At 47.1% G+C, this 16698-nt stretch overlaps 1 protein-coding gene across 1 annotated transcript; it reads right to left on the bottom strand.

Annotated features, from left to right (window-relative positions):
* Positions 1 to 1925: 1925 nt before the first annotated feature.
* CXCR5 (chemokine (C-X-C motif) receptor 5) lies at positions 1926 to 13244 on the bottom strand. The gene is made up of 2 exons (XM_006833988.1): positions 13206 to 13244; positions 1926 to 2990 (listed from the first exon to the last, which is right to left on the bottom strand). The coding sequence occupies exons 1-2, from the start codon at positions 13242 to 13244 to the stop codon at positions 1926 to 1928; spliced, it is 1104 nt and encodes a 367-aa protein (XP_006834051.1).
* Between the last annotated feature and the right edge of the window lie 3454 nt (positions 13245 to 16698).

The following is a 16698-nucleotide window of genomic DNA, read 5'->3' as shown; positions in this document are numbered from 1 at the left end:
CAGGTCACGTTCTTCCGGGCTGGCTGCAGGTTCCTGCCTTCCCCAGCACCTTCTGGGGGCCAGGCCCAGGCTCTCTATCCTGCCAGGCACCTTGCCTGCTTTGCCTCAACCTGGGGCCCGTGCCCATGACTAACCCCCACCCCTGATCTGAGACTACCCATACTGCCTGACTCTTAAGTGTTTTCCTGCCTTGAGGAGAGGGGTCAGACCGCAAAGGGCCCATGTCCTCCCAGCCCCTTTCTACCACTTCTACCAGACTAGCTTTCCAAGGTGAACTCCACAGGCCAGCCTACTCCCTTCATTCATGGCCATACCCTCAGCCATTTTGTACCATTATATAAATATATATATATATATATAAATATATAAATACAATATGTGAAGACATCTTCTCGGTTTTTATTTTGAAACAATTTTTAGGCTTGTTCCGGGGGTCTCTGTGCTGCCTGTACTGTATTGACCTGTTTTATAGGTGCCTTTTTATTAAAAAGAGAAAATTAAAAAATCCAACCTCTTGTCTTTTTGCTTCTGTGTCTGCCTCCTACAGCCTGGCTGTGGGATGCTAGGAGGAAAAGGGTGTGGGGGCCCCCAGGGCTTCCCAATGTCTGTAGTGAAGCCACAGTCCCTGGCTCCTGTGGGGGCCACCCCAGGGAACTTTGCCAATTGACTTGAGCAGGACTGGGCAACCCAGATGTGTCCCTGACTTGAAGCCCCTCACCACTACAGATTTGAAGCTGGGAGGAGGGAGGGATTGCCCAGAACTGGCCCACAGAAGCGAAGCGGCTTCCTGTGGTTCCATCTGAGTAGTATCCTCTCAGGGCAGGGCTTCCTCAGGGACCTGGGGACTTCCCTGTCCAGGTCTTCACTCAACTCACACTGCCCTCCCTAAGGCAGTGAGACCCAGCCGAGACTGAACTCTGGGCTTGCCCTGCAGGTAGGGGGCGGATGAAGTGACTCCCTGAGACCCCCTCTAGCCCCTAGCTCTTTTGGCTCCTTTCACGTCAGGAGTCTGCATCTCCGTTCTGCCTTTTGGCCACATGCTCCCTCTGCTGTAGTCTGAGACTGCTCTAGGAGTCTCCATTGCCCCTCTAGCCTGTGGAAAGGGGGTCAGGAAGTCTTCCTATCTCCACCTCCTCTCTGAGCAGAGGAAATAGCTGGATTCCATTTATATTTGTCCTTCTTTGGGACTGGGTAAGGTAATCTTCATTCCCTCATTGGGTCTTTCTGGCCCCTGGACACTGGCTGTATCTCTGAGAGCAGCTGGAACCTTCCCTAAACCTGCAGACCTGCTGGGCCCATGCGCCTGGCCCAGCACTGGCTGGTGTGGTCAGTCAGGGGCAGCTATCTGAATGGAATCAGTCCCAATTTCCTGCTTGGTCAGATGGCTGCAGCACAGGAGCCTGGCAAAATGCTCATTAGGGCCTGAGATCCTGTCAGGGCCATGCTCCCTTGTCAGCTTACCTTACCTCAGCCCCAACCTCCACCCATCCCCTGGTGCTCAACCTTTCTTGGCTTCATTCTGCAGATGGGATAGGAGAAGAGGTGGAGAGCTCTGGAGGTCAGAAGTCCATAGATGGTAGAATTTGTTCTGGGAGAGGACTGATGTTCCCTGTTGGCCCGGGCAGAAGGAAATGTTTCCTAAGATTTGGATAGTTAGGATGAGAGAAGGTGATGGGCACAGGGTAGCCTTTGCTTGCCTTCGGGCTACTTCCCCCTCTCTGGGCTCTAGCTTAGCCAGGGGCTGAGAGAAGAGCTGGCAGGGATGTTCTAGCAAGAGAGGTGGGCTCATCCAAGTCCCCAATATGAAGATGCTGGTCAAAGTGAGCTCTTAGGAATCCAACTCTTATTGAAAGAATCCAACTTTCTTGTTGAAAGGGATTCCAGAGTCCCTGTATCTCCTGCAAGGAAAGCAAATACAAAAGGACCTAGAAGGTGGTGAGGGATGTGGCATTCTCTGACTCAGAGAGACTGCTCTTGCGCCAATTTGGAAAAAGCTGGCAAAGAGACGCGGGGCCGGCACAGCCCAGCTTGGTGAGAAGCCGAGACAGGTCACTACGGAACTTGACACCCGCGAAAGTGTAGAGCACGGGGTTGAGGCAGCAGTGGGCCAGGCCCAGGAACTCGCTTACTGTGATGGCCACAGAGAGATAGCCATTCAGTTCGCACCAATTGTCCATGGCCTTCAGCCTCACCAGGGTGTCCAGGAAAATGATGATGTGGTAGGGAGACCAGCAGAGAAAGAAGACGCTTGTCACCAGAATGGCTACCCTGACTGCCTTCTGCCGCTGAGGGCGCCGTTGTGCCTGGCACAGCTTGTGCACCACTCCCACGTAGCACCAGCACATCACCAGCATTGGCAGTAGGAACCCACCGACGTGATAGAGGAAGCGGGAGGTGAACCAGGCATTGCTCTCTGCTTGGTTCTCTTGGGAGAAGATGCAACGTGGCAGGGAATTGTTGTGATGGTGTTGGCTGACCTTGGCGAAAAGAAGCTCTGGCAAGGCAAAGATGAAGCCCGCCAGCCAGATGGTGGCACAGGTGATGTGAATGGAGAGGAGGCGACGGTGACGGTAGGTGTGGACAGCATGAACAATGGCCAGGTAGCGGTCTACAGCAATGCAGGCTAGGAGCAGGCTGCTGCAGTAGAAGTTGACTTTGTGCAGCGCTATCACAGTTTTGCAGAGGAAGGTGCCCAGGATCCAGCCTATGGAGCCCTCAGCCACAGCAAAGGGCAGGATGAAGACTAGGAGGAGGTCAGTCACTGCCAGGTGGAATAGGAAGGTTTCCGTGGAGCTGCGTGTGTGCCGGTGACGCTCCAGAATCACCAGCACCACAATGTTGCCCATCATGCCCAGCAGGAAGATGAAGCCGTAAGCCACCGGCATAAACGTGGCCTTGAAGGAGGCCAGTAGGGGCCCTTCAACGGTGGAGCATAAGTGGTTTTCCTTCGGGGACATCGTGCTGTCACTGTAGTTGCCATAATCCTTGTACTGCAAGGACAGGGGAGACAGGAGGGTGAGAACTGAGAATTCGGTCTTTATTCTCCAAGAGGAAAACGGACCCCTTATTTCTTCTTTTTCCTATCTTTCCTTTCCTCTACCCCCAGGATAACTGCTTTTTGTCCCTTTACTTGTGCCACTGGCCAAATCCCAGTTTTCCTTGGTGTGTCTTTGGACAAAACACTTGGCTCCTTCTAACTTCAGACATCTATAAACCAAACCAGTTGTCACTGAGCGGGCTTGGACTCATGGAGAATCTATGTGTGTCAGAGTAGAACTGTGCTCCACTGGGTTTTCAATGGCTGATTTTTTTTGGAAGTAGATCACCAGGCCTTTCTTACAAGGCACTGCTGGGTGGACTCAAACCTCCAATCTTTTGGTTAGCAGCTAAATGTCTGAACCATCTAGGGACTCCTTCTGATTGGTTGTTGTTGTCATTGTTAAGTGCTGGTGAGTTGGTTCTAATGCATAGCGACCCTGTATAGATAGGGTTAATTTCTTACAACCCAACCCAACCCAACCCAACGAACCCACTGCTATTGAGTTGATTCTGACTCATAGTGACCCTGTAGGTCAGGATGGAACTGCTCCCTAGGGCTTCCAAGACTAAATCTTTGTGGGAACCGACAGCCTCTTGTTTCTCCCACAGAGTGGCTGGTGGGTTTGAACTACCAACCTTGCAGTTAGCAGTCCAACATTTAACACACTATACCACCAGGGCTCCTTAATTCTTTACAAGGTAGTATAATATGAAAGGAGATATGTGCATGGTGTGGATGTAGTTTGTAAACTCTGTTATTTTGTGTGTCTATGTATATGGGAGGCTGTAGGCCCAGGGTCTGAAATCAGGGCTTCAATTCTGAGGTAGGATCTGGGTGGGAGGAGATGTCATCTCTTCTGATTCTGAATAGTGGGCACTGAAGCCTGGATCCTATTGGGGGTAGGGAGACTACCGGGGCTTACTGGTTTCCTCTCTACTTGTCTCTATTCCTGACTGGTCGTTATGATTGTAATTGTGACAATACAATTACTGAGGATGCCGGGCCTTCTGCTAGGTGATTCTTGGGTCTTTTTCATTTAGTCTGTATAAGAAACTCAAGGTATATAATACTATTCCTGTCTTACAGAGGCCAAGAGCCTAGAGTTGTTAAATTTCAGGTTTGTCTACCTCTAGAGCCAATATTTCCTCCACTGAGCAGCCCTGCCTGGACTTCCCCCCCCAAGGGTGACTAGGGAAATCAATAGATAAACTGCTCTCTGCTACTTGCCATCACTAATAAACCCGCTTCCTGCTCTCAGTCCACAGCAAGGAGAGCTTCAGAAGAGAAAAATCCAGAGGCAGAGAGAGACAGCAGGAAGAGAGTGGACCCAGGGAGACCTGGGCTCAGGGCTGAGGTAAGCAGCCTGTTCCAAGTGGAGGGGGCGTGCCTGCTACATCTCTGGAAGTCCCCTCCTCCTTAACTTCCACTCCCCCAACTCCCCCTCTTCAGCACTCAGGTTGTTTACCCAGCTAACCACAAAGGAAGACAAGGTGCCTGTTTTCATACCTTTCACTCACAGCTGTTCCGCTGCACCTGCTCCCCCCACAGCTCTGTTCTTCCCACCCCTCCCTAGCCAGTCCCCTCCCACAGCAATTCAAATCCAATTATAGCTAACTGATGTGAGCTGGTGTGACACTGTGGATTAGCACTGGACTGTGAACCACAAGGTCGGCAGTTCAAACCCACCAGCTGCTCCTCAGAAACTCTGTACAGGGTGACTATGAATCAGAACCAATTCTATGGCACTTAACAACAATAACATAAATTATGAACTCCAGGAGGATGAGGATGGGATCTGGTATTTTCCCCCAGGTGGTCTTGTGGGGCTGCTTGTGGCGAACCTAAGCAGGGGGTGATTGTACTAGTTACCAAAAGGACTTGCTTGCCATCCAGGGGTCCTGGTGGGGGATCTGTTAGTGAAATGGCAGAGCCATCTGCAACCCCTGCCCAGTGCCCCTCTGCCTCTTGCACCCTAATGCTCAGCTTACGCTCTCTCCACGGTTCCGTTGCTGCCACCTTAACTCCACTCCTGTCTATTTCCTACGTGGAGGACAGGGGAGCCTTCCCATCCTCCCACCAGTGTCCAATTTAAAGTCCTTCACTGTCTCTCTGCCACCTATAGACAGTGGTTTTCTTTTTCTTTTTATCTTCTTCAATTTCACATTTACTTGCACAGTCAATTATAGGGAAAAGTCATGTTTATCATAAAAGCTCATCAAAAGAAGACTGGAATAAGTCTGCCTTAGTGAAGTCACCAAAAGGTCGGTGGTTCAAGGTCACCAGGGGCTCCTTGGAACCGACTTGACGGCACTTAACAACAACAACAAACAAGTGCATTCATACAACAGAATACAGTGGCATGCTCCAAATGCAACAGGGCTTATCCACATGTTCTCTTAGGGAAAAATGTTGAAAACATATTGCTAGATTTCAGAAAACCAGTTGCAAAGTATTGCAGGGAGCATGACCCTATTGACTTTCTTTAAAGTGTATCCACAATTGTGTGTGTATCACAGGGGGTTCCTGGGACAGAGAGGGGTTAGGGGAAGCTCCAGGCTCTCATCTTGCCTTTAAACCAGGATTCTCTACTTTTTTGTCTCATGTATTGTTTCACACATATGTTTTGTTTGGAAAAATGGCTTTACATCTGAAAAAATCTTTTGAAGACTATAGACCTGCAGGATGAGGTTTAAACTTTGTAAAAGAACCTTCTACTTACTTGCTTTAGGAACATTGTCCTCCAAGTACATCACTCTATCGGCTACTAACCTCAGCACCCCATCATTCCTGGCTCTGAAACTATTCAATTTCTTCCTTTTCCTAGACAGACCATTCTTCCTAAGTTTGTCTACTTAGTTCCTACTCTTCAGTCTAGGTCCAACTCCATGCCTACCTCCTTCATAGCCCTTTCCACTTGGAATGACATTCTCTCTTTTCAAAACACTATCAAACCTACTGGCATCAAGTCAATTCTGACTCATAACAACCCTAGGCTTTCCTTGGCTATAAATCTTCATGGGAGAAGACAGCCTCATCTCTTTCTTGCAGAATGACTGGGGTTTACCAGTACAACTATCGAGTTTGTGGCGTAGCATAGTGTAGTGGTTATGAATTGGGCTGTGAAACGCAAGGTCAGCAGTTCAAAACTACCAGTTGTTTCGTGGGAGAAAGATGAAGCATTCGGCTCCTGTAATGATTTATAGCTTCGGAAACCTTGTACAGGGTCGCTATGAGTCGGAACCAACTCCACGGCACATAGCCACCAGCCACCAGCCACCACCGACTCTGTGGTTAACAGCCCAATGTACAACCTACGACACCACCTCAACTCTTTCAAAACATTGTTGTTGTTGTCGTTAAGTGCTGTGGAGTCAGTTCTGACCTATAGTGACCCTGTATAGGGTTTCCGAGGCACAGTTGGTGAGCTTGAACCACCAACCTTGTGGTTCAAACCGACTTTGCAGTCCAGTGCATTAACCTACAACACCACACCAGCACTCAGGACTGGGACATCCATTTCCTCACTAAGGGGTGAGCTCTTGGACTCAGGCCTTTTTTGTTCCCCTCACAATGCCACGTGTTTTACACATAACAGACATGCAACAGATGCTTGTGGAAATGCTATGGAAGAAGCTTTCACGAGAGGGCCAGGAATTCTTTCTGTACCTCAGAAGGTCTCAGACACTCCTAGGTGTCTTTCAATTCCAGCCTCCTCCTCATCCCCCTGATTGCCTCGAACCTACTCTTGGGTTCTCTCTTGGGATTGGAAGCTATTCTCAATATTGTCATTGAACACAACCATTGGACTCATCTTGGAATTCAGAAAGAATTAAAGGGGGAGGATAGTGGGGTTAGAAGTCTGTACTAAGAGTAAAGCAATTCAGGCTGAGAGAAAATATCAGGTTACTATGCCAGCCCCTCCTCTGACCCCTGTCCCCAGAGCTTACACGGTTTCCTAACTAGACTCCTGGCTCCATGCTCATCTTCATTCTGGTCAACAGGTTAGTTAGTAGGGCTGTATTCTACCTTCCTCAGCAGGGTGTCCCACTGCTCAGTGCTGGGGTTAGAGCCCACAAACCTGGCTGACTCAGAAGGCCTTTTATGAGAATTCCTCAAGTCCTTGTTCCTTAACACATCCAGGCTGATTTGCTTATTTTTCACTTAAAGTCAGCATTGTGGGACATCTCCCTAGAGACCTCATCTCATGAGAACCCAGAGGAAGGTTTGGAGGAGACAGTTTACTGCCCCTTCCTCCTTGCCAAGAGGTATTTGTTTGGTAAAGTTCTCAAGCAGAGATGGAAATATGGTGGGAAGCTGGTTCGTAGGGTGCTGAAAACTGGCAGCACATCTTAGCAGGAGGTGTCAAACAGAAGTTTTGGGGACTAGGGAGTGGTATGTGTTAAAGCCACTTCCCATATACAGGGGATCAGGCATCCCCACCCTGCTCCAAACCATGGAGAGAGCTAATAAAACAAGGCTGGCTTTGGCCTGGGAAAGTTGAGAAATCCGAAATTCTATAGCGTGAAAGGGAGTCCTCCAAGACTCACGCCCAGAGGCGCACAGTATGGGCAATAGGGATGACTAACTCAAGATCTTCATGCACATACAAGGAGACTTCAAGAAGTTTGTAGAAAAATGGATTGAAAGAATAATGGAATATTTCTATGAAGTCCCCTTGCATGCTCAGACAGCAACCCACACTCTGTACGTGCAGACTTGTGGTAAATGGGACCACACCAGCATATGGCACCTTGTGACCAACAAGCTACAAATAGGCCAGGGACTCCTGCCTCAAAAAGTCAAGGAAACCCAATAACCAGAATGAAGCTGAGCCTGAAGCCATTGCGTGAGCGCTGGGGAGAGGGCAGGAGGGGCAACTGGCATAGTGTGCTGGTATTAAGGGGCCAGGAGGGGAGGATGGGTGAAGAGATACTAAGTGGTCGAATCCACACAGGTTAATCTTCCCCTTCTGGTCTTTCCTTCTTTCCTTTCTTGGGAGTCACTTTAGGACCCAGGCCCCTCCCTGGATAATTAAGGGCTCCAAACCTGTCTGACTTCTCCTGATAGCAAAGTTGCCTCATTGGTCTGTACTTGGCCAGCATGAAACCAGGCAATGTTTGTGACTAGGATTCTATGCCAGGAGGTGTGTGTGTGTGGATGATGTTGTCTCTAGGGCATTCTGCAAGGATTTGTCTGAATCCCCTCCTCTTTGCACTCACAGCCGTGTCTTGACTGAGGATGTGGGTGAGGTCTGAGCACACTTTCAGACAATGCAGGTTTCTCTGTAGGTTGGAACTATGGGACCAAACTAACCCAATAAAACTACATGGGAAAATATAGAGACCCAGACTCCAGTTTCAAACATTGGCTGTCCAGGGGCAAAGGGAAGATCTGGCTTAACAACAGTTCATGAAAGGAAGACCCAGGAGTTTGTTGACTGCAAGTTTAAGATAATGTCAACAGGGTAATGTGGGTGTCAGAAGTACTAATGCTACTTCACGCTAGGTGAACAGAAACCTGTAGGTGTGCAACTGGGCGCCAGTCTAACTTAGATGGTCTGGGTAAAAACGACCAGTTTGCTAAGGGAAAACCCCACTCTGGGAGGAAGTTTTCAGATATTGGAAATATAGAGCCTCAGGAAGAGAAGAAGACTGAGTTGATGAAAGCTGCCTTCAAAGATTGGAACGAGTCCTCTGGGGCAAGATGGCAGAGAATGGACTTAACATATGAATTTATAGAGGGTAGATTAGGAGGAGTGGGTGCAATCTGGGTGTTGGGGGAGTGTTCTAGTCAAAGGAAAGGGCTTTCTAACAAGCAGATCTGTCCAACAATGGGACTAGGACCTTGGGAGGAAGGGGAATATCTGAGCCTAGGTATGTGGGGAAGAGATCCCTGCTCTCAAATGCCTCTTGCTCACAGCCTCTTAGATTCTGGTTCTCTGGCATGTCTTGCCAAGAGCTGAGCTGGTTCTCAGGATGACATGATCTTCCTGTAGGTCAGCACCCAGATGCTGATTACTTCTCTAGTCAGTCCTGCAGCCAGTGAATGCTCCAGCCCAAGGAGTGAGCAGGGCTACTTGCTGAGAGTATAGCTCAACCAGGCCAAAACCCAGGACTCCAGGGACTTGAGTGTTGTTGGCTGCAGGAGGCATCTGCACATAGATGCAGGTCATAACTCTAGTGATGGGAGGGCACGCAAGATCCATCTCCTTTTATGTCCCTGTCTGGCTATTTCCAGCCAAGTCAGGAGCTGAGAGTGGAGCAGTTCAAGGTGTCCCTCATTCCAGCTTTTAGTAGTCTGAGTTTGTGAGGGTCTGAAAGGATAAGACTGGCCAAAGGGGAAAGGTATAGATCTGTACCTCTTACCCCACTTTCCCTTACAGGTAAGGAGATTGGGGTAAGAGATAAATACTCCCTAAAGATCATCTGAGACTCTCACTTGCTACTTAACAACCCTTCCCCTGTCCACCATTCCCAGTTGTAAATCTTCCAGACTCCTCTACCATCTCTATTTAGGGGGTTTTGGCCAATAGGATCATAGTACTATTCTGGATGTCATTGTGTGGGGAGACTTTAAGCTACCCCAGATCTACACTGAATCTTTAGGTTTAAAGGGCTCCCCATGCGGCACTCTAAAATCGATTTGCACTTTAAGGACAGAGTCTCACAGTAGACATGCCTTGGAGCTATATACAGCAACCACTTGAAGTCAATTTCTTGGAGTAATACTGAATTCAGTATTATGTTCCATCATTTCTGAAAGAATACTCATGTGTCTTGATTTTCAGTTCCAAATTCATGGTTACTTTTATGTTATTCTGCCAGAGAAGTGGGATTAGCCACAATGTACATCCTCAAAAAAAAGATAAGAGTTCCAATGGGGATTCAGATTTGTCCCACAGTGACTCCCTCCCCAGGCTGGCCCTGAACCCTTCCCTTATGTCTAACCCCTCCAAGCCTCCTACACTCAGGGTCTCCTCCACTGGGGTTCTTCTGGGACTTTTGATCTAGTGGTGGTAGAGGGGATTCTCCCAACCCCCAAGGTAAAGCCCAGAGCCAGCCTGAACTGGTTTTGGTTCCTCTTTTTCACACCTCTTTGATGAAATGAGCTAGTGCATGTGAACAGGCATTGCAACTGTGATGCTCTGGACACACTTAGGTTGTGGTTTGTGGTGATCATCACTGGGTAGAGGTCAGGGGGATGCCAGAGTATTCTGAGGTTTTGACCATCCAGCAAGGCCTTGGTCCTTCCTGCTCTGTAACAGCTTTCCCTCTTGTCTGGTATATAGGGTGGGGCTAGAGGGATAGAGCATTGACTGGCTTCTTCAAGCCCTCAGCCAGGTTCTGTTAGGAAGAGCTCCATACTCTCAGCTCAAGGCTCCTGTAGACAAGGACTCCCTAGGTCTGCCTAGATCTGCCCTCTCAGCAGCATGGATCCTTGGCATGCCCACCCCAGGGACCTGGTTCTTTCTTATTCTGGTACAAGATTTTCTTGTCTTTGGAGCCTCTATTGTGTTTGGAGAATGGACATTTTAAGCAACTAGAGTTGATCTTAGAGAAGGAAGGTGTGACAGGTTGGCCAGCACTTGACTTATGGCCAAGAGCTCCCAGTTTATAACTCAACGTTGGGGTGTAGGTCCCAGGGCTCTAGGAAAATGAATCAGTGCTTATTTTGAATGAGGGCAGAGAGGGGAACAGAAAGCAAAAGGAGTAGAAGAAGCTACAATAACTTCAGAGAAAGATGGTGAGCTAAGGCCTTTACGGTAATACAAGTCACTAAACACTGAGAAGTTACTATGTGCAAAACTCTTCTGCCTACTTTGCCATTCATGAGCTAGACCATCTCGGGCCTCGGTGCTGTGAAGCCTATGGGGGAGCCCAACAAACTGCTGAAGACTTTGCTGTGATTGGGGTTGGGTGGGAGGAAAGAATCTGTGCTTCTGAGGAGCAACAGCCAGGAGAAGAGCCCCAGAGAATATGTGGCTCCAGGAGTCCTGGGTTCCTGGCTAGACCCTAATCGAAAGGTCCTGGCATGCTTGGATGCCTGGCTAAGGACCATGAATTTGAGGTAGGACATGAAGCACTTCCCCAGGGCCTTTTCCCTGAGCTGTAGATTTTCTTTGTGACATGGGCTGTGTCTTGCTTTCAGTCCCCCTGCTCCCTGTCCCCTGCCACCATTGGTCCCCAGTAGGTCATGTAGTGGAGTGAGCTCTGCAGTTAGAGGAAACCTTGAAATTTCACTGAAGCTAGGACTGTCTAGGTCTCGAGCTAGTTACTGTGATATACAACTGGGTCAGGGCTCATGTTCAATTCGAAGCTGTGGACACAGGAAGACACCCAGTAACCTATTTGGGTGAGGCTAGGGGCCAAGACTTGGGGGCCAGGCTGGGGCATGCTGCTTTGTAGGGGCAGTGGGGTTTCAGTCTGATGTGGGATATTGACCAGACTCTGTAATTAGACACAAGGCTGGCTTCACAGGTGTGAAACTTTTGCAGTCACACAGAGACTGGGGCTTAGAAGGGTCCCATGGGTTTTAGTTCTCTGCTACTGCAGTCTTGAAATTCTTAATAATTCTTGAATAAGGAAGGGCCCCTGAGATTTTTGGTTTGCATTGGTTCTCTCAAATTACGTAGTCAGTTCTGATTAGACTCATGGTTCTGACTCTACTTTAACTGGGGTCTGGATTTGAGAGACCAGACTGAAGGGTAATTGGTACTTCTCACCTTCTCCCCATGATTTACTTTTACTTCCAAGCAAGTGAAAGACAGTCTTTCCCAAGCAATTTTGGGAATACACGTGGTGGAGTTAGAGTTGGAGGGATCAGAAATATCTCAAGGTGACTTTAGGATCAGGACAGCTGATGGATACAGGAGAAAAGACAGTGGTAGGTCCTTCATGGTGTATCCCAGGATACAACTCAGAGAGATGTGCTTTTTCCAGAAATGATCTTGGCCATGGGGAAAGGGAGAAAAGTCTGTGAAGAAGTTTCCAAGACTCTTACAACTGATTCTCTACTGCCTGCAGTCAAGGAATCTCTGGGGGTGGGGGTGGGGGTGGGGGTGGGGGTGAGGGTCTCCGGTTGAGCTGTACCTCACACACATTAGTTAGGAGTCTGGTGACAACCAAGCCAACCTAACTGCTCTGTTTTACTGGAGAAACTTGGGAGGTCACTAGAGAGTAGTGCTGGGGATCATCTTCTTAGACTACCCAAGCAAACCCCTCCAAGAAGACCTTATCTCCACAGATTTCTACCCTTGGAGGGAGGACACCATGCTTTTGGACATTTTTAGAATTAATAGAATCAGAGGTTATCTCACCAACCTGGCACCTGCCTCCTGACTCCAGCCTTCTAGAGTCTTTCTCCTTTTGCTGTCCACATGGTTTCACAATTCCTCAATTTAGCGCAGAGCCATTGTTTAATATGAGGGGAGTTTTAAAAGTTTGTGGGAAAATGGAATGGAAAGATAATGGAATTTTTCCACGAATTTTTGGAAGTCCCTCTGTAGCTTCTAGTGATGATATTTTCTCTTTCTTGGCTAGACTGTGAGCTATTTGAAGGCAAGTCCCCCTTTTCCATATAACAAAGAATGTAATTTGTATTGATTGATCTATTATCAATGGTAACCTCTTGAGTTTAAGAAAACCTCTAAAGTACTTTCTTGTCTAGTCCCTTATTCCAACCCTAAGTGATAAGGAAAGGACCTCTGACTGAAGAATGCAGAGATAAAGTAACTTGTTTCTGGTCACACAGCAAGTTAGTGAAGGATACAGGACCAAAACCATATCTTCCAATCCCCCTCTAAAGAATGTCTATTAGGGACAATAATTCTTCTGCTTCCTTCATGGAGTGGGAAATAAGGTTCTAAAAGGCAGGTACCTGATGTGGTGCCTCAGGATAAGCACTCGATCTCAAAATCAGTTTGAACTTACAAGGTCAGCAGTTCAAACTCACCAGCTGCTCCTTGGAAACCCTATACAGGGTTGTTATGAGTTGGAACCGACTCGATGATACTTAACAACAACCACAACAATGGGCCTATCTAGACTCTACAAATCCACAAGAAATGGGGATGCCAAGGCTGTTCCCTCTCCCTTGGACCCTGGGCACAAGGTATTTAGAACACCAACAGGGTCTGGGTAAGCGGGAGCTGCCTGTCTGTACTCACCAGCTCTTCCAAGTTGTACTTCATGAATTCTATGTCCATGGTTAGAGGGTAGTTCATGGCTGTGGCTGTACATCAACAGACAGGCCACTGTCTGATATTGAGAGGCTCTCCAGCTGCTGCCTAAAGAGAGGTGGCAGCCTCCAGCTGCAAACTTAAACAAATGAGCCGGCGCCTTGTCTCCAGGGGAGGCGCAAGGCCGCTGTCTGCCTCACAACTCATCAATTTTTTTTTTCCACTGTGTCTTTTCTGTTTTTTGTAGAAAAAGGGAAAATCCCCACAGCATCAGTGCTAATCAAGCATTTCATCTTCTTTCTTGGCAACAATTGTATCAAGTGGTGCTTGTGACTAGTTTAAAGGCTGACCCTTACTTTTCTTCCTTGCTCTCTCTTCTCCCTCCCCCAGTTCCCATCTCAGCTTTCCAATAAAGGACTCACAACTTGTAACAGAAAATCACCACAAGAGTCAGCAGGGTCATGGGGTGGGGGGGAACTCCAGGTGGAAAGGGAATAGGGGAAAAGCCCTTCCAGGGACCTCACATCTGAGTCACCTTTAGAACTACATCTTTCTTGCTACTTCTCTGAAAACCTATACAGGGTTGCTATGAGTTGGAACTGACTTGACGGCACCTAACAACAACAACAAGGGTGACCAAACCATTCTAGTCTGACAGAAACAGACCCAGTTTGAAAACTTAAAGTCCTTTGTCCTGGATACCCCTCAGCCCTAGTCAAACCATGGGTGGTTGGTCACCCTACTTTAGTCCATACAGACACAAAGTCCCTTCCCTTTCTAGTTCAAGTTCAGAAAAGACAGGTTGGATTTTGCAAAGAGAATGACACTAATGTCACTTTGGAAGACAAAGATGGCATTACTCAAGGAGAGCACAAAACATAAACAGAGTCACAGAATCATTTTCTGACTCAAAAATAATGCTGTCCTAGTTACCAATGAACTTGGTTGGCACATAGATTGTGAATCACTTCAGGAACTATCCAGCTAGAGGAACTATAGAAATCATGAAGTCCAACTCCTGATTTTTATACAGGGGAAACCTGAGTCCAGGAGCCCACAGCTCAACAGTGGCAGAGTAAGGACTTGAGCACTGGTTTCCTTACGCATGTTCAGTGTTTTCCTGATGGCACAAGGCTACCACTCTTACAGATTCCCGCATCCCCCTTCCTTCAACTTGGTCCCTGTCTGAGGATTCCTTCATTTAAGAACTTCCTTTTGGGACAAATTTCCCCTCTTGGTTCTTTTTCCTGCAGAGTTCTGTCTGGCACCTGGAGCTGGTGCCATAAACAGCAGAGGGCATTTTCTGTCTTAGTCCACAATGTTGTAAAGACATGGCTGTACACAGAGGCACCTCTGCCCCTGTCGCCACTTTCCCCTTCTAGCCAAATAATGCCATTCTCTGGGCTTTTACCCCTGTGGTTGTTGTTGTTAAGTGCCATTGAGTTGCTTCCTACTTAAAGAGACCCCATATAGGATTTCCAAGGGGTCGTTGGTGAGTAGTCATCTTGTATGATCCTACCTCATAGTCATTGTGGTACCTTGAATTTACTTGACATGACTTTTCTATCCAATGTCTTCTTAATTTTCATCAAGTGATGAGTGGGACCATGCAAATAAGGTGTATAGGACCCTAAGGCTGGATTGATTAGTTTTGTCACCCAGCTAGATTTAAAAGGAGTCATCTCAGAAGCAGCAACAGACAATCACAGAGCCACCAAGAAGGAAGAGCATGAGATCCCTACATAGAAAAATGGTAATAGCAAGAGGCAATGGCAGGAGGAAGAGACGGCAGAGGCAGTGGCATGGAGAGACAGTGCAGCTTCAGGTTCTAAGCCCAAGGACTGAGGCAGAGGCCATAGGGCCACGTGGCTGAGAAGCCAAAGACAAGAGTGCAGCATGTCCCCAGTACGACAGACAAGAGGCATTCCTGATTGGAAAACTAGTACAGCCTGTGTTGGTTTTGATCCTGAATTGTGCCTTGTTCACTTCCCTAATAAACCCCATAATAATGAGTATTGTTATGAGTTCTGTGTGGCCATTGCAAAGGATTATTGGACCCAGATGTGAAGCAGAGAATGTTGTAGGAGAGATGGTTGGTGTCAAAATAGGATAAAGAAGATTGTAGGGCTAAAGAATGTAGAGTTGTAGGGTGTCTGACCTCTGATTCATAGGAATCAGCCTTGGGCTGATTTTGAGTTTGAATCTCTTTCCCCCTTGTGAAGCCAGGGGAAGTCAGACATGATTCCCACAAGGTTTTTCCAGTTATCTTCCTTTTTTTTGCCTCCTATACAACTTGTTTAAACCCTCCATGATAGATGTATCCTTCTTGGGTTTCAATATCTTGAGGAATAAGGCTTTTTCTGACTCTGATTCTATTATTGCAGTCTCTTTTTCTCTGAGTTCATTCATTGCCTAGTGTTATGGATTAAATTGTGTCCCCCCTCCAAATATATCAAATATATGTTGTGAATCCTAACCCTTGGTGCATATAATCCCACCTGAGGAGAGGGTTTTCTTTGTTATGTTAATGAGGTCATTATCGGTGTAGGGTGAATCATTTTTGAAATATAAAAGAAGCAGTTTAGAGACAGAACAAGGAAGCACAAATGGAGAAAAACTGATACCATGTGGATGCATTCTTAGTTTGTTAAATCCACCCACTTGTGCTATTTCTGTATGGCAGCACTAGAGGATGAAGACACTTTCAGAAGTTGCTTTCAAGAAGGAAGAATCCCAGGACATGGGGTCAGAGTTCCTTCCAAGCACTTCCAGTACTGACATCCTCTAGAAGGAAGCTGCCCCAATATTTCCTGTTTTCCAAGCTTTCTGTGCACTGCCCACCCTCCCAAACTCCTTGCAGTACCCTCCTCTGCTGCTGCCACCAATTCGTTGTCATATTTTACTACCTGAAGACACTGATTAAGAAAGAAAGCATTATATAGAGTCATGTTAGAATTGGAAGGGACTTGGGAAAGTAAGCGAATCCATCCTCATCATTTCCTCTTACCCCAACAAATGCAAGTTTCTTGTCACTGCATACTCATTTGATGACCATTCAGTATAGAACAAACATCACTAGGGATGGGAAACTTGCTCCTTTTAAGGGACCATGTTTCAATGTAGGATGACTTAATTATTAGAAATGTGTTCCTCATGTGGCATTAAAAAGAGGTCCTGACTCTGATTTCTGTCTACACTGTCTAACCTCATCCAATAAGCACCCTCCTAAAGGAAGTATTTAATTATTATAAACCTTCTCTTCTCTAAAATACACATTCCCAGTGTCTTCAACCATTCTTTTTTTTTATTTATTTAAGGTTTTTATTGTGGATTGAGTGAAAGTTTACAGGGCATATCATCAGTTTTATATTCAACAAATCATATACCTTGTTTCATTACAATGATTATAATCCCCTCCATGTACCATCAGTTAACAGTATTTCTCTCTATCCGCTTTAGCTTTTTAAAAAACAAACAAACA

This window comes from Chrysochloris asiatica, unplaced genomic scaffold (assembly GCF_000296735.1).
Source record: "Chrysochloris asiatica unplaced genomic scaffold, ChrAsi1.0 scaffold00008, whole genome shotgun sequence".
NCBI lineage: Eukaryota > Metazoa > Chordata > Mammalia > Afrosoricida > Chrysochloridae > Chrysochloris > Chrysochloris asiatica.
The sequence above is the reverse complement of the archived record's forward strand: the minus strand, read 5'-3'. Positions and strand labels throughout refer to the sequence as shown.